At 35.9% G+C, this 23,372-nt stretch overlaps 2 protein-coding genes across 2 annotated transcripts in view; one reads left to right on the forward strand and one right to left on the reverse strand.

Annotated features, from left to right (window-relative positions):
* LOC121734115 (elongation factor-like GTPase 1) overlaps nucleotides 1-23,372 on the reverse strand; it is a 209,793-nt gene that overhangs the window by 67,393 nt on the left and 119,028 nt on the right. The window lies entirely within an intron of this gene.
* Nucleotides 3,614-23,372, forward strand: part of LOC121734116 — a 124,344-nt gene continuing 104,585 nt past the window's right edge. Inside the window, exon 1 of the mRNA XM_042124533.1 lies at nucleotides 3,614-4,398. Coding sequence (XP_041980467.1) covers nucleotides 3,625-4,398 — 774 coding nt within the window. The 5' untranslated portion in view covers nucleotides 3,614-3,624. The remainder of the gene's footprint in view (nucleotides 4,399-23,372) is intronic.

A 23,372-nucleotide genomic window follows, 5' to 3' on the forward strand; every position in this document is an offset into this window, starting at 1 on the left:
GTGATAAGAATGGCGTTTTAGCGGGGTGCAAGGTATGCTTAGCTCATTTGATTGTTTGATTTTTGGAAGAACACATTGCTTAAATACAAAATTAGTGATTTCCCAGCATCTGCGACAGCTAGAGCTGTAACCACGATAGAGAAAGGTCACACCTACCCTTCGGTCAGTCAGGCCAGGTGTGTCGGCTTCCGTGGTTCATCGTAACTTTCAACGCTTCAGAGAGACTGGATCTTACGTTCGGAGACGAGAACAAGGCCGATATCGGGTGACAATGGTTCAGGATGACCATTTTGTAAGGAAACAAAACTTAAGAAATCGACCTCAAACTGCTATGCAGACACGAAACCTGTCGGAACAGGTCCAAGATGAACGTGTAAGTGATTGTACAGTAAGAAAAAGACTCAAAGAAGTTAAATTAAAATCAAAAGTGCCAGCAAGGGCACCAAAACTTGAGACAGGACACCGAAAAGCCAGGCTAAGATTTGCGCGTGAACATCAAAATTAGACAAGTGAGTGAAATCTTGTGCTGTACAGTGATGGGAGCAAATTCTGTGTACATTGTATTGACAGGCGATAAAGAATGTGGATAAATTATAAGGAAAGCTACAAGCCATCAAACTTACCGGAAACAGTGGCCTATGATGCAGGCTTCGTAATGGTTTGGAGTTGCATATGATTTGGAGCCCGCATGGAGCTGATGATTATAGATGATGGTACTTTGACAGTACAGAGCTATAGCACCGACATCCTGAAACTGCATGGTGTGCCTTTTACACAGTTTTAGGTAGTAATTTCAATTTTATGTGCGTCCATAGAGTAAGAAAATCGGGCATTATTACCTAAACGATGCTGGCGTAGCCCAGGTGGAGAGGCCAGCGTGGTCTACGGATGTGGATCCGATTGAAGACGTGTGGCACATCAATGGGTGAACGGTACGAGTTAAAACTCCAGCTCCAAAATGTGTCCAGGAGCTGGAGTTGGCGCTACTGGAGGAGTAGGAGAATATCCCACAGGAAATGATTGACAATTAAAATGCAACCATGGAATGGCGTATCCAGGCCCTCTTGAGATCCATAGAAGGCATTACACCAGCATTACACGCTTTTAACATGGCATTTCTTTAATAAAAATGGAGAATTTATCTTAAAAACTTACTACTGAAATTTCAAAGATTTTCTTAATTTTTTGATTTTTGCAGATTTTTTTCTATTTTTCACGTTTTTATGCCCTAAATTTATATAAAATTTATTTTTTAATAATCAATTAGTAAATAAATAAATAAATATATAAAAATCAGTGAACAATTAAAAAAAAATTGAAAATTCTGTTATGTTCCTCTAATTTTGCCGGTGTGTTTAGCAATAACACTGGATGTTATCGGTGACGACTTAGTTTTATAAATAAACATAGAATTTGCTTCAATAATATACATCTTCACTCCTTCCCCGATCGCCGTGTAATCATCTTTCGTGTTCAGTACTGTAATCTCTCTGTCTAGTATGATCAGAAGACTTTTCTCTACAAACAAACAACGGACAGACAGATAGATAAACAGACAAACTTTGTTTTAGTACAGATTACAATACCAAAAAAAGTAGTAAAAGAAAGTTTGTGTACTAAAGCTTATTATAAAATCAATGATTTCATCGACGACAACACACCTTGAGAATAGGGTGGTTCTTACAGGCTACTAGAGTATTTTTTATAGTAATTGTAAATAGCTCTAAGCCATAATATTGTTATAATGTGTGTTTAATTGTAATTTTCCATCTTTTTAGTAAAATATTCTTACGCCGGTTCTTCTCGCCGGGTTAGTTCCCGAACTGGTGGTAGGCACCTTAGTACCGATGTTCGGTAACATTTTAGTACAAAAATTACTCTGAATAAAATTATTTTGATTTCATTTTGAAAACGCAGGTGACTCGCGATCAAAACCAACAGTCGTAATACAAATAGACCGGACAAAAAAGCGTAATCCACGAAAATGACACGGCCGCTGCGGTGCGAGATTCTTTATCGAGTTCGTGTGGCGGTGATCTATTAGGTTGATTGAATAGCGGTAACTGGACCACAGAATAAACAGTAAAAAAATGAATCACGAATATTTCTGGGTGCTTACCGTAACGCTGAATTGGTTTTGGCAGTTTTGACGCGAATGTACCACGCAACTATTGTTTTAACTCTACGATAGAGTATAAGTATAGATGGGTTATTTTCAAATATTCCTGAAAATATGTAGCTTATGACATTTTTGAACAGGTAGGATCTACAAGAATAATCAAATACATTAAATTGTATTTAGGCAGAAATACAAAAAGTATTTTGCCTACATTTAAAGACTTTACAATTGTAGAGTTTCAATTTTTTACTGTAAGATTGGATGCATGCAATGCTTTAGGGTTGATTCAGACCGCAACGCGACCCGCAGATGTATTTCTAAATTATTATGGATTTGACAGATTCGCAAGACGTCTGACGCAATAGAAATCTGTCAAATCCATACAAATTTAGAAATGCATCTACGCGTCGCGTTGCGGTCTGAATCAACCCTGAGGATTGGAGCATATTTTTAGCGTAATAAACATCACCAGAGTAGACAGAATGATAGAGTATACCGACTTAGAACTGATGTTGAAATTTTTAAATTTGACGTATTATGACGAAAATCGTCGCTAGGGTTGTTAACTTGTTACATACGAATTTAAAACTATGACATATTCGATGGACGTGTTTCTCTTTGGTCGTATTGTTGTTTGTGTTTTGGCACATGTGATTAAAATTGTCAGAATAAAATTTTGAAAACTTTATTTTTAATATTTAAAAATAAATTTTATCAGCCAGCGCGAGGCACATTCCGTTCATAATCCTAGTGAAACCCGACGAATTTGACAGATATTGAAACCTGTCCGTCTCTTTGCAGTCGAACTACTGGTCGTTATGTCTATTGTGACATCACTAAACACAAACTATCGCACAAATTCCCACCAGACTCAATTGACATTCTGTTGGAGGCTTCCTGGAATTTTGAAGAGGAATATGAATGTTATCGTCAAATAGAAAATACCTCCCACCGATACCTCCGCCAACCGCGTCCTTTCAATGCGCGTCGACATGCGGCGCTGACAGCCAATTCAATGGCATTCTATTGATGAAACAGCAATTAAATTGCAATTTGCAAAGATTAATGTTTGATATCTATCAGCTCCTTTCATACAACGTTAATGTTTGGACTTTTCATTCATTTGATTCCGACCGAATGAGACTCGTAGATGTCATATTTTAAATTAAAGATACAAGTGCATGAATAAAATTGAAAGAATAATTTTTGAATTACTCCTCCACATTCATTCAGATTATACGTTTTAGAAATGCAATAAAAGTAATTAAAACATTTCGCAGCGAACAAAACGTGTTCGCGTAACAAAACCTCGCAAAATGAATATACAGCCTCGGGCCGCACAATACCGGAATTATCTTTCATGAACTTCTGCGATTTAATGCGGATTCAAAAACTATACTTTCGCGTGTGCTATGAGCTATCCCATGGCTCGACCCCGCGGCTCGGCGCTCGGTGCAGCGCGCGCGTAGTCCCGCTTCGATCGTCCGAGCGGCCGCACGCGCACCATGCAACGCACCGCTCTCGTCCTCCTCGCGCTAGCCGCCGTCGCGTGCGCAGGCGCCGACGCGCCGCAGCCGCGTCTCGTCGACTTCAACCCCTGGTCCTGGATCCCGACCACCCGCAACCGGTCGCCGTCGATCATGGATTACTTCTTCCCCCCGTCCCGCACCCCCAAGCAGTCCAGCCTCGACCCGCCCGCCGACCGCCAGCCCCCGACCACCGTCGACGACTTGACGACGGTCGACGAGCGTGTCACCACCACGGCCAGGAGGAGCCATAATAAAAACAAGGTCACGATTCCCACCGCCAAACTCACGACCACCACCCAGCCCAAGACCAAAAAATCCTCCCACAAGCACATAGCGACGGACACGACGGTCGAGACCAGGACGACTCCTCCTGTAAAAACGGAGACGACCCAAACCACCAACGTCGTAACGACGACGACGGCGAAGCCGCCGAAGCGGTACACGATCCGCACGGTGCGGACCACCGTGACGCCGCCCGCGCCGGAGACGGAGTCCACCGTCAACGCGAACAGTGACAGCACGGAAACCGTGCCGGGAGTCGAGACGACGATGTCGGCGGAGGTCGTCAAGGACGCGGCGCCGGTCACGACGACCGTCGACCGCTCCACGGACGCGACGAGCACGGGGACGGAGTCGACGACGCTGACCGACACCACCGCCGAGCCGGTCGACAGTCGGGAGGGCTACCTGCCCCTGAGGGACAAGCCCCAGCAGAACCACGTCAAGATCAACGAGCAGACCAACAAAGAGGTCAGTAGAATTAACAGATTATCGAGCTGTCCGTTACACTCTAGTAGCTGTGATGTGTCCGGTTTCTCTCGCGTTTTCATTACAAATTGTTTTACATCTATTTGCGGGGACTCAATCAGTTTTCAATCGAATCGTCGCATCGACGTACGCTAGATCTGTTTTCAATATGCTGTGGGAACCGAGCGAGCGTAATGAGTGTAGAAAGGTTATTGGGTTGGGGAAAATTAATGCGGATTCCCACAAGCGTAGTATAGAATTTAAATAATGCACCAGCAAAAAAATTACTCGATCGAGTGAGCATAAGAAATATCGATGTGTATAATTGCTACGTAATTCATGTAAAAACCGGGATGCATAGTAGCCCTAGCTGGCCAATTCCTGTTCTATTTGCATAAAACTGTTCATGAGCCGGTCGATACAAAGAAAGTATAGTTTTAGATGCCGTTGGTAGCTCCTAAATATAAATAGAAGCAATTACAGTTTTCCATTTCGAGCATAGGTTTTTAGAAAACATCATTAATTCTAAGAAAAGAAAACAGCGGGTCATTATTTTTTAGGAACAAAAACATCAATAACAAAGGCGATCTTTACTCTTTGTTTGACAAAGACGAGGTAATTAGCGAGGGAATTCTTTACATCCAGCATAAAGCTCGCAGCAAAAACAGCTACTAAGCAACTGTGGTGTATTATGAAAACTTTACAGTAACTCGCTACTGAAATGTCTGGAAACAGTATAAGGATGTAGAATCTAGATACATGTGCGAGAAATTAATAAAAATGCTTTTTCAGGGCCCTCTACATTTTAACACCTGTAATGCAGATAGATAAGAAACAAACTGGATCGAACAAAAATTGTTACTGATTCTTTTATTTCTTGTTTAATAAATACTGTCAAATAATACCGTATGAAAATTTCAGGTACTAAAGCCTTTTTAATAATTACACGTGTGTAATAATTAAATTAATAATTCATTGTTCTCTAAATTCTATACATGCCTTCAATAGCTCTATACATTGTAAACTAATCACGGCAATAAAGCCTGGTTAGCATCTATTAAAAGCCTCAAATGCCTTGTAAATCGCTACCTGGCGTTCGAAACCATCTTAAATTGGTCAAGTAAATGTAAGCTAACTTCACACTATATCACATTACTTGCACCACTAAAACCTGCATTTCATTATGCAGCCTAACCACGTTGGCCAATGGACCTATTGGAGCGATTACGAACATGTAGAGAAAGGTTTATTGGTCTATAATTGGCCATAAACGATGTCAGTAATTGTCCTTGCTAAAGACATAAAATAATAACTACCACACCAGTTTCGGTGACGGTAGCCGGTTTCATTGAAACCAGGCCAGTTACGCAGGAGTCATTTTATAGTGCCCAAGTGTGTGAACAGTACACAAGAGCATTCTCTATTCCTATTACTCTCATAACCCTGTGAAACGGAAGACCGACACGACTGGCGAGAGATCAGGTGCAGGACCGACTTTTACATGCCCATCCGACGCATGGATCATGTACTTGTCAGACAATCAGATGATCAGCCTGCATTGTCCTAACCAAACTTGGGAATAACAGGTTTCCAACGCGGGAATCGAACCCACGACACCACGCTCTTAACCACTGGACCACGAAGGCGTTAAAGACAGCTTCGCTGGTGGCAATCATGATTATTATTTTCTCCGAAAGTTCTCTCTTTTAGTACCTCAAAAGCTCCAAGCCACAAGGTCACAAAATTAAAACATTCTGATATTTAATATTCATTTTACGTAGCAGTAACCATATCCACAATTTATATAATCCAATTTCCCAGTAATTATACAAAAAGACAGTTGCGGTAATAAAAAAAAATGTAGAGAATTTATGCAAAAAAGTAATCACGTAGTAGCTTTCCTCTCATTAGCGAGCTGCGCTGACCGCAAGCGGCCGAGCCTCGGTATTAAAGAATAGAAAATCACGTTTTTAGGGAACAATACGAATGCTTTCACTTTCATGTAAAATTTAACCATCAAACTATTATGCTCCCAATTCGGTTGAGTCACACGGTGAGTGGAGACTTAATATCGTTTTGCCGAGTTAACAGTGACGAGCGGGTTAATAATGCTAAGCGGGGAAAATGTAGAATCCCACAGGAGCACTGCGCTTTTTCGGGTTTAAAAATTAGCATGTGTGTTAATACAGAACCCAAACTACTACCATGCCATTTTATCAAAATCCGTTTTATAGTTTTTGCGTTAAGAAGTAACAAACTCACTTTTCCTTCATATTGAGCGACTAATGTGATGTGCATAGTGTAAATTCTATATTTAGTTTAAGAATGGCCCGATTCGACCAAACTTGAAGTTACACGAGTATAACTATCATGAGAATAATTTTACTTACTCTTAGATTAGGAGACTAAACCAGCTTACTCTTAGATTAGGAGACAGTTATACAGTCGAGTAAAATTTTACTCCAGTTTGGTCGAATCCGCCCGAATAACAGAGTAAAAACAAGAAAGAGATTTATATGCTTCCGAGCACTTTTTGCTTGATAAAATAAGATATTTATTTCACCTAGCTGAACAAATTGTAGCTACTCATTGATATATAATATTATAGCATGTTCGTCAAGCATTACGTTGGAACTTGGAAATAACAAAAGAAAATAGCGATTGCATTATATGAATATAATAAAGAGATTACATTTGATTCTCTCCATCTCATTATGACAAATCAACCGAGAAGCTGATAAGAGACATGAGATAAAAGGATTTCACTTTTTACCGGCAGAAATATCATCATTATACAGTTGTATACAAAGGTTATACAGTTTGTTTGGTTCTTGTCTTATACGTTACAAAAGTCTCTTGTCTGTCAGACAAGAAAACATTCATACTAATATTATAATTGCGAAAGTGTTGTCTGTCTGTTACCTCTTCGCGCCCAAACCGCTAAACCAATTTTGCTGGGCATGGAGATACTTTGAGTCCCGGAGAAGGATATGGGATACTTTTTAAAGCTTTTATACTGAAAAAATGTAAGGTCGTAATAAGAGAATTATGGCGCAAAGGAGTTGCGGGCATCATCTAGTTGTATAATAATATTATTATCGGTAGAAGCAGTATGCGCCTTTTGTTACCAAGGAGGTTTACATTCGTATAAATAAAGTGAAAACAATAATAAGAAAAGTAAATAAAGCTTAACTGTACTGTTTTCGGGTCACTATTCTTTAGTGTGTATAATGTGCCTCGTTTACACACAAATTAACACAAAATTATACACAATTTAAATATATTAATACCGAGCACGCTCTTAAATACTCATAAACTAGTTCAAACGTTTTTTATCTTTCACGTTGCTTGAGATAAAATATATTCTTTATCTAAGATAAATTAACCAGTGTTACTTTTATTAAGTCTTTTGAATTAATATCAAGGGTTTAGCGACTTTATTTATTCAAAGTTTATTTGTGAGGGTATTTTATGAATTCATTATTTGCGTAAAAAATATTACAAATAAGATTGCGATTGCTTTATAAACAGTATTACTCCAGGTTTTTTTATTAAATGTCTGATAAACGATACATCTTACTGCATGACTTCTTTGCCTTTTTTATTTTTACATGTTAATATATTTTTAAAATGTGTTTTTTTATTAATACTTAAACACAGGGAATTTTGAAGACTCTTATTACCGCATGAAAATGTTGTATACACTTTTATTGTATTATCTTTATACGATTCGGTCTCTAACTACGTTGATACTCAACAAAAAGAGGTACAAAAAACGCCACGTCTAATCTAACGGGTCGGTCAAGTGTAAGTTTGTTGGGATAGGTCGGCGGCATGAAGGGTATATGTTGCGCGTCACGAGTACTAATGAGCATAAAGGTCCCTCGACACGTTGGCCATGATTGGTACCGTGAATGCTAAGCTGTGTATCAATCATAGATGGATTTCATCTATTCGTTTTTAATCGCTTGATTTTGTCCATCATGGCCATCGTTTTGAGGTAGGTTTTAAGCAAATTAATGTACAAAGTAAAGTACTTACTTAATTACACAAACTATACTGGGTGTAGCAAAACTAAGTGATAATACCTTAGAGTGTGTATGTGTCTCCTATACAGAGTTCGCTGTGAAAGTAGCAGCTCTAAAAGAGTAACTTTTTCTTTACTTTGTATGGAAAAATTGATGACGCGAGGGCACTTGCACAAACAAATCACAAAAAAAGTTTGCTCTTTGAATGCTGCTACATACTAAGTACACAGTGAACTCTATATAAGGAACACATACACATTACACACCCTAAAGTATTATTACTTAGTTTTGTTACACCTGTAGGTATATAGCATCAATCATAGACGAATTTCCTCTTTCCGTTTGTAATCGCTTGACATTGTCCATCATGGCCAACGTGTAGAGGTGGCTTTTAAATAAATGTTCAGAGTTGTTTAACGTCTGATAAGACCTCTATAAGTCAACATAAACTATATACACATTGTTGTTATATATCTGAAACAAAATAGATAAAAGGAGAATTTTATTAACTATTTTTTTACAAATTGTGACATAAAATAAAAAGTTATTGAACATCGTCTGTTCTTTGGACTATGCTATTCAAAATGTTTAAGTGTTATCTTTTGAAAACGAAATTTTCGTTTGCATCGTCAGTACTTAAAATGTTATCTCATAAAAAAATTGGTATTGCTTACTCCGTTATATTTATTAATTCGAGATTGTATATAACCAGTAGTTAGAACTTAGAACAAATTAATAACCTTAAAAATTCAAGTGTTCATAAAATTAGCGTAGCAATGTTGAATTAAAGATCTGAACACATTATAGACAATTGAACTAACATAAATGTGACTCTTCTTTTGCTGCGCATTTCTCACTATTTCAATAACTATATAATGTGACCTTAGAACTGGTTCAACATTTCTATCCACCTTTATATTATTATTTCATTTTATGAGATGTTATTAATTGTTTTTATGTGTGTTCCAATAACTCAGCTAAATTAAGACCATAAACTTAATCGCATATGTTGTATCTCGGGTGATAAGTTTATTTAAATTGAAATCGTAACAGTAATTTTAGTAATAAAATTTTAATCAAAGTAAAATTTTGCTATCCCATCTCTCTCGGTAGGGCTGCTGCAAGAGATTTATATTTTATAGAATCAAGTAGTAACTTCGTGTCGTTATTATTTAAAATAGTCATATTAACATTATTCCTCATGCAATACTGTACATTTGTATACCATATGTACATCAAATTTACTAATAATAATAAGTACCTGGATGACCGAGCTTTGCTCGGTATAGCAAACACTCATTGACTTCGTGTTACTTAACAATGCCATCTGCTGGAATAGCTTTAGCTGTTGTTGTGTCGTTAAAGCAATTAGTTGCTCACAAAATAGTATTGTTATTCGCCAATAGATGTCAGGAAGAGTCATATTTTTCAGTTTATCGATTATCGATAAAACACGAATAAAAAGACATTTTCTAAAAATGATTCCTAGCTAGATAGATTTATGGCCACCGAAACCCCATATACTTTCTATCTACTAAATTTCATGAAAATCGTTGGAGCCGATTCCGAGATTCCAATTATATAACATATATACAAGAATTGCTCGTTTAAAGATATAAGATAAAAAAAAAAACTAAACATAATCCGTTTAAAATGTGCGAAGACCCTTACACCGTTGATGGAGTCTTTGATAAAATTTGAGCTTCACCGTTCTCAATGTTAACGACATCCAAATGGATGGCTCCCGCGCTTAATCTCCATCTTAAGTCTCAGTTTACATTTTCTATTTGTCAAATAAACCAGTTGAAGAGCATTAATTGATCACCGTTATATAATGCTCATAACATTAATTACTTCGTGTGAAAGAAAACTAGCCAAGAACAACATTAGATTGGATTCAGAATTCTGCTGCGTTTTACTTTACCACATTTAGAGGTTATAACAGTAATGTATGTACATATTAAAAAAAAAAAGAATATTTTTAGTCATACAATGATGGATATTTTATCTTAAAATCTTTATTATACAAGGCCGCAAGATGAACAACTGATACAGAAAGTGAAAATGGCTTCCAGATAGGGAACCGTAAAAGCAGGTGCAGCAGGATTAATCGGATTGTAAAGAACTCAGCTAGAGATTATAAACTAGAATAATTATAATGGTATTTTAATGCGATACAGGTCTTGAAGTCACCGCGGGCAAAAAAATTGCGCGGAGAAAAATGGAACTAATCAGTATTAAAAGATGCGATGTGACTTATTAAGAAAATGATTAATATAACACATCAGAAATAAAGATACTTGTAGATGTTGCATCTCAAACCTGTCTCAAACGAGATTGTATACATTTATCATAGAATGCACTGGCTATCGCGGATGATAAATTTGTTTGGCAAAACAGACTTATGGACACCTCAATATAAGTCGGAAGATACGAAAATGTTTCTGATAGTAAAAGTATATGATTAATTTAAGTATGTGTTATTGCATAAAGTAATTAACAAAAACAAAATAATTAAGATAAATAATGGTAATAGAAATTGTTTAATGTTTAAAAACTACTATGTATTGCAATGTCTAAAAACTCATCGGAAAACCATAATAGGTATTATAGCTTTCTTCATTTAAATAATCAACAAAAATGTAATAAAGTTGTAATTTGAAAGTTAACATAAATCACTGTTATCGTTTGTTTCGACATCGCTGTTCGTACTCGAAGAGAAAACAAAAAATTTCATTAAAAATCGCAATTCGGGAACGTGACCAAAACGACGATAACGAAATATTTCAAAGAGATTCGCGTCAGAAATTTGATAAACGCCAACCGAGCCAATCTTCCATCAAACTACAATCGGCACTAATCGTGTCTAATTAATCAGTACGCATTACGGATAGAAAGTCGATAGCCGTATCTTACGAATTGGAAGAGAAAGGAGAAATAGTACTCAAAGTACACAAACCAAGAACTAGGTTAGAATAGTCATAAACAGCAACTGCAGTGGAAAGTGAGTAAAATAATACATCTATTGTTAGACGAGATAGATAATCATACGACTTGTCTCGCGGACGCGAACATTTTTATCATGCCGAGCTGGTAAATGCTGACTTTATCTATAATACAAACTATGAAATCTCTTAAACTTCAAGAGAACGGGTTAGTTCTTGGAAGGAAGTCGTTTGATTCTTGAAAACAGTAGATGTAGAGATCGCCAAAATAACCGTACTTTTAAAGCCTTTATTACTTCTTGAAAAACATTATTTTACTCCCAGCAAAGACACAAGAAGTAAATCATGTTTAGTGTAGTAGTAGTTAGTCTTGTCTTATGCAATTATCTACAATCTGAACTCCAAGAGGACGTTGATCTCGTAGCCTCTATAAACAATGTAAATAATCACACTTCATAAATTATTCATACTGTTCCCATTTGGGCAATCGTAACAGATTAAAAAACGCAAACGCAAAAGACCTCGTTTAAAGAGAAATTTCGTCGCTGATAATTTACGACCGTCAAGAAAATGTTTTGAATGCATGTCCGCTGCAAGTACACGAGGAATCTCACGAATTAGTAATTCGAAATGCTTTTGCACTTTGAAAGTTGGATTTATGTAACTCGTTACGTCAGATATTCGTACAATTTGGGCATTTAGATTCGCTCTTTGACCTCTAAAGTGTACTGAATCCAATCTAAATTAGACTGGTATGATGTTAATTTCTCTTGATAAAATATTGATTAAAAAATTATCACGAGAATAAAACAGTTTCTTCGGAAAAGTCTAATAATTTACGATGCATAAATAAGATTATGTGTGCAGTCTGCAAATTGTATTACGACTGTTCACAATTCGAGCTCGCGATCCTAATTACGTGATATATTCAAGCGCGAGTTCAAAGCATAATAATTCCTTTAGCATCGTGCAGTTTCAATTTCTGTAATGGTGTGAGAAATTTTATTAGCGCCTGTCAAACACTCGTTAGCATCATGCTCTCAGAACGTCCAATTCAGATTCTATGCTTTTTTATTTTTCCCCAGGTTTATTACAACTCTATTTCGGAAGAGAGTTTTATTTATATAACCTTTTTTTTAACATGGGGAAATGCTTTACGCATCCGCGGCAAATTGGGGATATCGGCCGGGGTATGTGGGACTCCTGTATACCCACTAAAACCGCGACTTTCGTTGCTACAGAAGGTTCTAAAACTGCAAATAACAATAACACAAGACCTCAATAACGACTTTAACATTCTTTCAAATGCCGCACTAGACACCGAACTATCTAAAGCGTTGTCGTCATAATTCCTCCTATTAGTCAGACAGAGTCACATATTATGAGAACGTAGACTAGTTTCCGTGTTAGTCGGTAATTTGTGTCCATCCGGTCCGTGCAACGACCGCACCCATTCAAGGCCACCTGTTTTGCAATTATTGCGTAACGTCCAAGTTCAACTGGTGCGAGCCACTTGAGATATTTTGCTTCTACAATAAAAAGTAAAGCGTACTAGCTTGAGCATTGTTGAAGGGATCTGTAATATAAATATGCCAAAGATTTTCTTAAGTTTTCAAATGCTAAGGAGTTAACTACTAATTTCTCGCCTGAAATCTGCCAACTTGTAAAGGGGTAAAGCTCATGGTAAGGAAAGATTGGAGTACCAACATTGAGCATTGCAGGTGGACGATGATCATGGAAAAGACAATAAAACTAACAAAGCTCGTTCAAGAGTACACACCAACAAAGCTTGTTACATGTCCATAATTTGCAATATTGTGCTCGGGTCAAGATATCTAAGGAGGTCATTAGCACTCTCCATTTCTTGAATAGTGACTCGGCACCGGCGATAAGTAGCAAGTAGCTAGGAATCCAATGAATTTCATTGTTGCTCGCCATTCAATGACTCTTTGTTTGGATTGGCGCACTTTCTATTACAGGTAAGTTATAGTCCAATTCGACTTCTTTCACTGCCGCTTTAATGTTTGGCATATCTTTGAACGAGAAAATCTCGTATCTATATAGATACAAAATTATAAGAAATCAATTATAATATATATTATAATTGATTTTTTATATTTTTTTGCAATTTTTTTAAAAGATGTTTAAGAGACCAAAAAAGAATAAGTTAGTTTTTCGAGAAACCGTGTTTCTTGTATTATTTATGATTTCTCAATCTTTGATCTTCAAGGGAAACTCGATTTCCCAGATACTTATTTAAGTCGAGAATAGTTTTTTCGATCATACGATTTGTGAAAACAGCAATTATTTGCTTCTCAGATTATTTCAAAGTAATAACTAAACAACGTCGTTAACACTAATTACAGTATTAAAGTCATATAAAACCCGGTGCATACAATTATACGCCTCCGAAGTTCTAACATGAGTTCCCGTGGAACTAGTTGTTACGTTCTAGGATGTAATTTTCTTATCCACAAGGATCGAGGTTGCCACTTCTGGGAATACTTCCGAAGTCGAGTAAGTTGCCACCTAGGGTGTACCATTTCAACCTTGTTTGTCGCGTACCATTTTAAGATCGTTGGGTAAAAATGGAAGGTCCAGTTTTAGATTTTTACGTCTCTTTTAGCTAAGTTTAGTTTCAATTTGTCACTGTGTGTACAATTATAGCCTCATTACAGGCAACATACAGCTTTAATATCGCTCGCTATACAGGAAGAGAAGCGTTTCATTTTTGGGACCCCTTGGCGGGACGAGGAGTGAGCGGGGCAGGTGCGCCCACGGAGAAACGCTATTGGTGGATCAATGAGAGGTTATGATTGGTAGATGGCTTATGCCGATAAGACAATAACAAGTTTGTAGCTATTGTGCGTAAGTTGTTAATCGATCTTAAACTTGTGTTCGGCCTACACCATGGCAGAGGCAGAGTTTCAATTACAGCAATTATGCAGCTAGATATCGTAAAATATTGTTTTATGGTTACGATTAATTAAATTGCTAATAGTAATACAGGTATCTTATCAAGACAAAATGCATGAAAGTTGGAACAGATTTTATAGTCAAGTCATGAAACTTTCAATTATTGTAGCTATAAAGTTTAGTTCCTAATATGCCATTAATTGAAGCAATTATTTCTTCTTAAACTGCGGTAGGGCTCCCGATGGTTACTGTGTTATGTTTTAATGTGTAAGTTTTTGTGAAAATAAATAGTATGTTATCATGGTTAGGTGACAACGATTTAATATAAAATTTGCTGTTTGTTATACAAGAAATGATACGATAATTTTAATTGCGACATAATGTACGGTTCCTGCAATAAGCAAAGTTATCGGCAGCGTCTTGTTTAAACGTTGATTGAATAGTCAATCGATTATTATTTTTGATTTGATTAATTTATTGATTGAAGTAAAAGTTTGAGTTCAAAACACTTTCTTTGTCAGAAATTGATTGATCATTGAAACGATCAGAAGTGGATTTAACAAATTATCGTCATCCATGTTTACTTTCTTTAATACATTTAAATTATTCATTCCAAATAAATATTAATTATAATGTAATGAATACAGCTTGTTGGCTATTTAATAAATACATCAGATATATTCTTTAATTTATCCAATAAATTATGTACTCAGGTTTGTTTGTATTTGCATATCAATACGTATTTATCTGTTGTCTGTACTAAAATTATAAAGAGGCGAAGTTTACAACATAGTAATCTCATCACTGGATCTAATAAACCAATATTATACTTTGACCATAAAAGTTGTAGCCAAAAACATTCTAAAAAGAGGTTTTTCAAAATTCTGAATTCTTATGGCAAGTCTCATTAAGAGACTTACCAATTTGTATGCCAAGAATGTTTTTGAAGTATTCCTGGCATATAAATTAGGGGTAAGTAATTAGGTAGTAGAAATAGTGCAAGACGATCGTAATTTTAATGTAAAACATGAATGCCATCAATAACCCACAGTGCAATCAAAAGTGCAACATATAACATGGTAAAATATTAACTAGATGCACGGTTTGATGACGTCATTATGAAGCTCGCATGTTATTGCATTCCAGCGATGTGTCAAGTTAATGTGACCGTGTTGTAGTGAGTATAATATTTTCGTCAGCTACAAAACATTCATGGGTCTTACTATGATAGTGGTAGATAGGTATTTTGCATGCAACCTAATGGCTTTGTGACCTGAGTAACAGGTGCCACGGATCATGAAACATGTTAATAATCAGGCTACACTTAGCACGGCTCCGATGCTATTAGAATAATAGTAGCGAATTATCCCACTATACCTGATAGAATTAAATTGTGCTCCAAATTCCAATATAACGAGATTTTGTAGGCTAAAGTGGCAGTAGGCGTCAACTTGGCGACGATGAGATGGTAATAGGTGATAGGTTTGTTATAAAGGCCCCCATACATATGGAAGCCGATCGGATGCAGTCGGGCTGATCGCAGGCCGACTAGACATGTGTACATACACAGTTATGCACCAAATAGGATGTTTTTTACCGGAATTTAAAGCTAAATTTTTTAGTATTTTTTATTTTAACAGCAAGAAATTTATAATATTAAATATGGATAATATTTCACTCCTAATTTAAACTGTTATAAATATACAGCTAACTAGTCGTACATTGTTCTAGAAGTACAATATTAATTCTAATTTGTGCACGCGATTCAGAAATATGATATTAATTCTGATTTGCGCACATGATAATGCTTGCCAGCGTCTCACCGCATTTCCGATAATGACGCTCCTGGCGCTCCTACCGCGGTTTCCACGAACATGAACAAGGAAACTGGAGTCATTATGACATATCTGTTTAATATTCACCAAAGGGATGCCAATTAAATAAAATAGATGAACGCATTTGAATTTCGATTACTATTGTTCAGGTTGTGCTTACAATTTTAAGGATTTGGAATACCCTTAATTAGATATGTGAAAAATGTTCATTTATTTTTTATACATAGATGCCCAAAATGCACTGCAATTTTCCCATAAATATAAATAGATAAACGACCAATGTGCCCCGGGCTTATACCCATTTATAAACAATCTTATTAACATTAGGTTAGTAAGATTGTTTATAAATGGGTATAAGCATCTTTGTTCAGAATATAAAAATATTTTCATTGCAAGAATTATTACATTTCTAGCCCTATATTTTCATACCTCATGTTATTGTGGTATAACAAAGAAGGCCCATCATATTATCGGTCCCGAGCTAAGGCCGGTATAAATAGTCAGTACTCAACTCTCAAGATGCATTTCGGTCTCAAGACACGGTTCAGGCTCTGTGATTGGTTGGCTGTCAAAATTTGGGCCAATCACACTTCACAGAGCCGAACCGCGTCTTGAGGCCGGGTCGCATCTTAAGTACTGACTATTTATACCGGCCTAAGAGAGGCCAAGACCATTTAGCGACTTGACTATCCGGCGTGAACTCGAAAGTAAGAGACAGTTTCACCTCGCCATAATTTCAGCGCATAAAAATGTAACTGTTCGCATAATTCTAAAATCTTTCCGCGGCTGGACGGAAAAAAGTAGGCTTAATAGGTAAACGTACGGGACCTCGCACTAAAGATGGCTGGACTGGCTTAGGTAACAACGTTACATTCCTTAAGCTGCATAACGCTTGACCCGTTATTGGAGTCAATAAAAACGATGGCTCACTGGGAAAGTGGGTCAGTTGTTGTCTATAAACGAATTAATGTTTATATTCGTATTGTGTATACAGAGTGGAACATAAAGAAGTGTTAATACTTTAGGGTGTGCATAAGTCCCAATTCCCATGAATAGAATTCTATTATATCTCAGAGTTCTTTAGCCGATTTATTAAAACTGAAAATTATGATCAAGCCTGTCTTTATAACACTACCTAGTAGTGTTACACTTATGTATATTTTACAAATAATGTAATTTTTTTTATAAGTAACTAAATTAAAAATAAAAGAAAAATAAATCCATAATAATAATAATAATGTAATTTGATATCATTTAATAACACACAATAATATGCATCACGAAACTTTACTGTAATAACATTGACACCGTATAAATTTTCTACGCTCTGACTTTTATCTTAATTATAAATGTATATCTAGTGCAGTTAGATAAACTTCTAGTCTTACGATTAGACTTCGTGAAATAAATTTTATTTTCAATGAAACCCAACAATATAATAATTATGATATGCATGTAGTTATAAAAACATTTTTCATTTGTACATTGAATAATAGACAAATGATAGACCTATGTTTAGTATTGTTTAGTCGTAATCTCTTAGCTATAGTTGACATCGCCATCTGCCTATAATATTCCTGTATACATTTGTTAAGATGTAGAGTTATAATTTGAATACTGTTGGCACATTGAAGTTAAGAAAATATACCACAAAGTGTAACTTGAAGACATTTTGAAAGCCTTCAAGTAGCAGCGCGCAACGCAAAGAAAGTAAAACAAGAATAATATTATATCAACAACATCAAAAAAAGTTTACAACTAAACATGACTAAACTCGATAGTTCGATACACATTGGAATTAAAACTATAAAATTAAAACGCCTCGTTTTAATTTTATAGTTTTAATTCCAATAAGAGTAGAAAGCGAGACCAACAAGAGTAGAAAGCGATATTGATATTTCCCCAAAATATATTACGATTGAAATTCGGATTAATTTGTTTTAACGCGAAATCTTAAGGTACTGTCAGCAAAAAAAATAAAATTATTAATAATGACCGCAAAAACGGCGTTCGGCGGAGTCAGAAGGAAAGTTAATGATTTTGGCAGTCTATCAATGTATGGGCCTTCCTAGTACTACTACTGGTCCGATTTTAACCAATGAGGTGTCAATAGATTAGTAATGATCAATTATTTTTAGATATTTCGTGTTAAAATTAAGTTTATAAATAATGCCATCAACCAAAGGCAACTAATGCCAGGTGCATTTCCGAGGATTCTCGTCAGGAGTAAGTAAATCTTTCTAACACCATTGTTGATTGGTTTACATTTTAACATTAGCCAACCAAAAGCGCAAAATCAGTACTTCAGTTAAAAAACCTTAGATCTTCTCCATTACAACTTCAGTTAAAGAACCTTGGATCGATTCTATTGGTTACAACTTACAGTTATTCGAAAGTCATTATCTAAATTACGTTGCGGACGGTACAGGTGGTTTCTCGAGCAGGCTTCACTGCCCTCTGCCCTTCTATCGTATTTTTATTGTTTTAACCTCTCTGTACAACGGTACCGCCGCCATATTTGTATACAGATGTAACAAAATAACGTGATAATACTTTAGGGTGTGTAATGTGTATTGTCCTTTATAGAGTTCACTGTATAGCATCGCTGAAAAAGTTACTTTTTTATTGTTGTTTGGGCAAATGTATGACGTCGGGGCATTTTTCACATAGAGGTGAAATGATAGAGTTACGTTTTTAAGTATTATTGTAAGGCCTATAATATGACTTTGACGCATTTTTATAAAGAACATAGAAGTTAAAAGCCACTCTGTTTTTTTCACAGTGAACTCTAAGGCTTCTTACAGACGAACGGCACTTGCCGTCGACAAGTGCCGTTCGTCTGTAAGAAGCCTAAATAAGAGACACATCCAGTATTATTTTCACTCTATTTTGTTACATCCTGTTAAACTCCGTCGGTTTGAAGCCTTTAATATCGGCGAGACGAACATTATTTTTCGCTTATGTACTATCTGAAATTTCACTGTACCCCCAAGTAATAACGGACTCGGGCCGGCCTCAAATGTACCCATTATTGTCTGTCCCAAAACAATTAAGCTACATAGACACATTATGTAATGCGTTATCTAACGCTCTCCAACTATTAACTTTTTTGGAGTAAAATGTAATTAGTATGATATAATTACGTTCGAATGTAACTGTCAAGGCACGCCCGGGTTGAATCTTAACGTGGCTTTCCGATCTTTGCCGCAAGTGACCGCGACAGATAAAAATTTAAATAGAATACCATGTCTATTTTTGTTCTGCGCCATGCTTTTACGACCTACTATGTTTAATTTTGCTCTAAGCTACTACAGTCTACAAAGTACAAAGTACCGGCGCCATCGGTCGTTAGACCAATGTCGGTAGAAAAAGAAGCCTATAGCCTGGTCATGAAGTGACATTTTATAATAATTTAATTTTTGTCGGTCGCGGCTCGCTTGCCGCGTTGATCGGAAAGCCACCTTTACGTTAACTCCTGTTGTTTAGATTCATTTTTGTGCTCTCCAAACCATCATTATCGTTCCCTTCTATTTAAAGAGGGAGCCTTGTAATTTGGTGCGTTGTCTAAATAATGGAAGTGGAAAAAAAAATCTTAAATCAAGTAGAGGATTATCTCAGTTTAATGGAAATTTCGTCTTATCTACAACTAGATGATCTTGACAAAATTCGTTTATCGTACGGTCACCGTCCATTTTTCCGGGATAAAAAGTATCCAATACCCTTTCAAAGTATCTGTATTTCAAATTTGGGCGAGAAGAGGTAACAGACAGACATACACACATTCGCATTTATATTCATCTACAATTATTATTATTATTGTAGAACGCTTTTACGAAGTAAGACAAAAAACTAGTCAATTAGAGTATATAATAAAGCAATGAATTCAACAAAAAAAAAAAACACAAAGCAATAAAAACTTTGTATTCATTATAATATGAAACAATGTCGTGGACAATAATGCTTTAGCCAATTAATTAAAACTACTAAACGTAGCATTAACAAGAAAGTATAAAGCTACAACAGAGTTGAGAATACAATAGACCTAAGATAAATAATAGGAGAAGAAATCGTTCACATATCAATAAAACATAGATAACTTGATCCGACGCCACCAATAAAAACCATACAAACACTTTTTTTACCTGGCTAAGTATTTTCATCGCCGCTTCATTGAGCAGCGATTTTATAATGGAATGTGATAGAGATAAATGTGGTAAGAAATTTATATGACTATTTTAATTAAAGGCAAAGAAAATAGATCAATAATTCCATATTTAATACGGGCATTGTATGCCAATGCTTACATATTCTCACTACTCGTATCAGCCAATAGTAGTAACACTACGAATCCCCTTTGATATTATAATGTCAAGGGTGCTCAGGGGACACGCTAAAACTGTCTTGGCTGCAACAAAAATAATAATCAGAAAAAAGGTAGAAATTACTCAATAGACTAACACTTTTTAATCATTGCAACATCAAACTTACGAGTATGCACAACGAATGCCTTGTATACAGTTCAATAACGATTCAAAGAGGGAGTTGCTATAAGACAAGGAAGAATGTACCATGTACTAAATATTGTAATCATAAAATGTGCGAACTGAATGTAAAATTATTATACCCTACCCTATATAAAAATGAGTATGTAAAATATATTGTAAATGTATAAGTATGAAATAAAAATTATAATGTAAATTTTATAGGTAATAAGACAAGTAAAAGTTGTAATAGCAAAAAAAGATATATTGAAAGGAAATAATTGTTGATAGTAAAAACCAAGTGAAAAAAAAATGTAAAAGATTAATGACTTAAAAAAATACACAAATATATAAATGTAAACAACTAGGACATGTAAAACTATTTAAAACGCACATGTAGTAAATAAATAAATGTAGTAATTGTCCCTTATCATGTAAGGGGGAACAATTAAAAAAAAAAAAAAAAAAAAGAGGGAGTTGTACCAACTTACGAGTACATACTTTAAGAATAACACACCATCAAACCCAAAGTCAAATCTTTGGTTTGGTCGATAATGAATTGCATCATTTTAACAGTGTTTAAAATAATGCTATATTTAACGATAACCGTATCCGGTCAATTTTGACCGATTATTATCGTTAAGTTGAAAAAATATGACCAACACTAACCTAATCTAACTAGTTGTGTTTTCACATTAAAGTTAAAGAAAAAAATATGTCCTCAATATAGGGTATTTTATGGAATTGTAATAATAAATGAACGAAAAGTTATGGTGTAACAGACATTTTCTTTACAAAACCACAAGACTTTTCTTCTGCGGTTGTGTATTCCGCGTATCCCGTGACTCTGCTTTAAGCGGAAGAGCAGGAACACCGTTGGGGTTTTAGTGGGTATGCCCGGGCGCGGCCCTCCGCCCCCAGGGAGTCCCACATACCCCGGTAGCCCTCCCCAGACTGCCGGGGATGCGTAAACGCATTTCCCCAACGAAAAAAAAAAGGACTTTTCTTCTGGTCTTCGTTATAGTTACTGCTAAAATTTTACTTAGCTTGTGGAACTGACTCTAACATTAAAACCCCGTACGGCTCTTACTTCTTATTAACAACATTTTTGAGACTATAACGACCTTACACGTTTTTTTTTCTAAGGAGCCAGTAGGCTTTGACGGATGTAATCGATCACGATAACAAACCTGTCTCACAGTTAAACGAAGTTAACTTGTAATCCACATTAATCACTCACTACAGTTCCTCTGAGACTACGAGAATGATCCTTAAGTAGTTCGCATTAAGATCCTGCTGCAGGTAAATTAACTGTGAACGGGTTAGAGATGTTTGCTTTAGATTGCCAATCTAGCGAGTCAATTTGACATCACCTATATATATATGTTAAACGAGATTGGCACGATTAGAGCAAAGTAAATAAGATGTTTTTCAGGAATGACGACGAAAATAGGATATTATGACAATTGATAGATACGTTCTGACATATTGAGAAATGTTTTGAGGCCAAGATAACACTTTCAAACATATTTCTGTTGGATTTTTTTTTAATATTTAGTAGTGCAAACGACCCAATTATTGACATTTCAAAAGTGAGGACTACATAAAACATTGTTATTGGTATAATTCTTGTTTTTTTTTTTAAATATAATAACTTTAAGTTGAAGTTGAAAAGGTAGAACTAACGATATAAATAAATAATAATATATTTAACAAAACAAAGTCCGCAGTCTTTGTCATGAGATGTTTCCAATAAGCCAGACAGAGGCAAGCAGCCATTATTTATCTCTGCTATAAAAGCTACTCAAGACAACAAATTTAATATTGATATTGGAAACTTCATCTTACTACCTTAACTTTTCACCAAGAAGATGGGGTCACAGATTGAGAAATTGACAAATCGTCGTTATCTACCATCTAACTTCTATGGCGATGCACCGTTAGCATACGGAAACAGTAGCTAGACCATTTGAATGTATAATTGATCACAACTGAGCGTATACTTTACACCTGCATTCACTGTGTAATTAATTATTATAGTAGTCAAGAAAATATAAGGTTCTCTTACAGTGCGTTGAGACTTGAGATACATATTCTACTGTTTTATACAGTAGCTCCACATGGATTTCGGGGCTATCAAGATAGGCGCCGCGTAATATCAAATTGGCCAAATATGTGCGCAAAACAAAATGGACAGGAGAACGGTGATAAAACTTACAACGCATAATGTGTAACTTTATATTAGTGAGGGGCTACTAGACCAAGACTCAATAGTCACCTTAAATGGACAGCAGAATAGTATAACAAATTTTACCTGTGTGTACTATTTATTACTAAGGAGCTAATAAATAATTAGCTTGAAAAGAAAATCTCGTATTGTATACTAAAATAGTTCACGCTAAAATTGCATACAACATTTTCAAGATGACAAAATAAAACGAAATCGTTAGTTTGCTCAATTGAAAGTGTTCGATTTAAACGTTAAAAATTCAGTTTAATCTTATCGCGGGAAACAAATTTGCTATCTATAAAAATCTTGGTCGGAGCTAGGCCATAGTGTACCGGTGCGTTGCGTAATGCGTTGTTGGAAGGGAATGACGCATTGTACGCCATTTAGCTGCGTGACAACTGCCAGCGTTAACACAATACAAAAGGATGACAGCCCAACGACTCATCAGTCATCACCTTCCCAAATCATATCCTTCATATTCTATCAAAATACTGCATCTTATGCAAGTTATCAATGAGACATCATAAAGGGGCTGCTCTCCA

The sequence above is a fragment of the Aricia agestis genome, chromosome 15 (genome assembly GCF_905147365.1).
Source record: "Aricia agestis chromosome 15, ilAriAges1.1, whole genome shotgun sequence".
Lineage (NCBI taxonomy): Eukaryota > Metazoa > Arthropoda > Insecta > Lepidoptera > Lycaenidae > Aricia > Aricia agestis.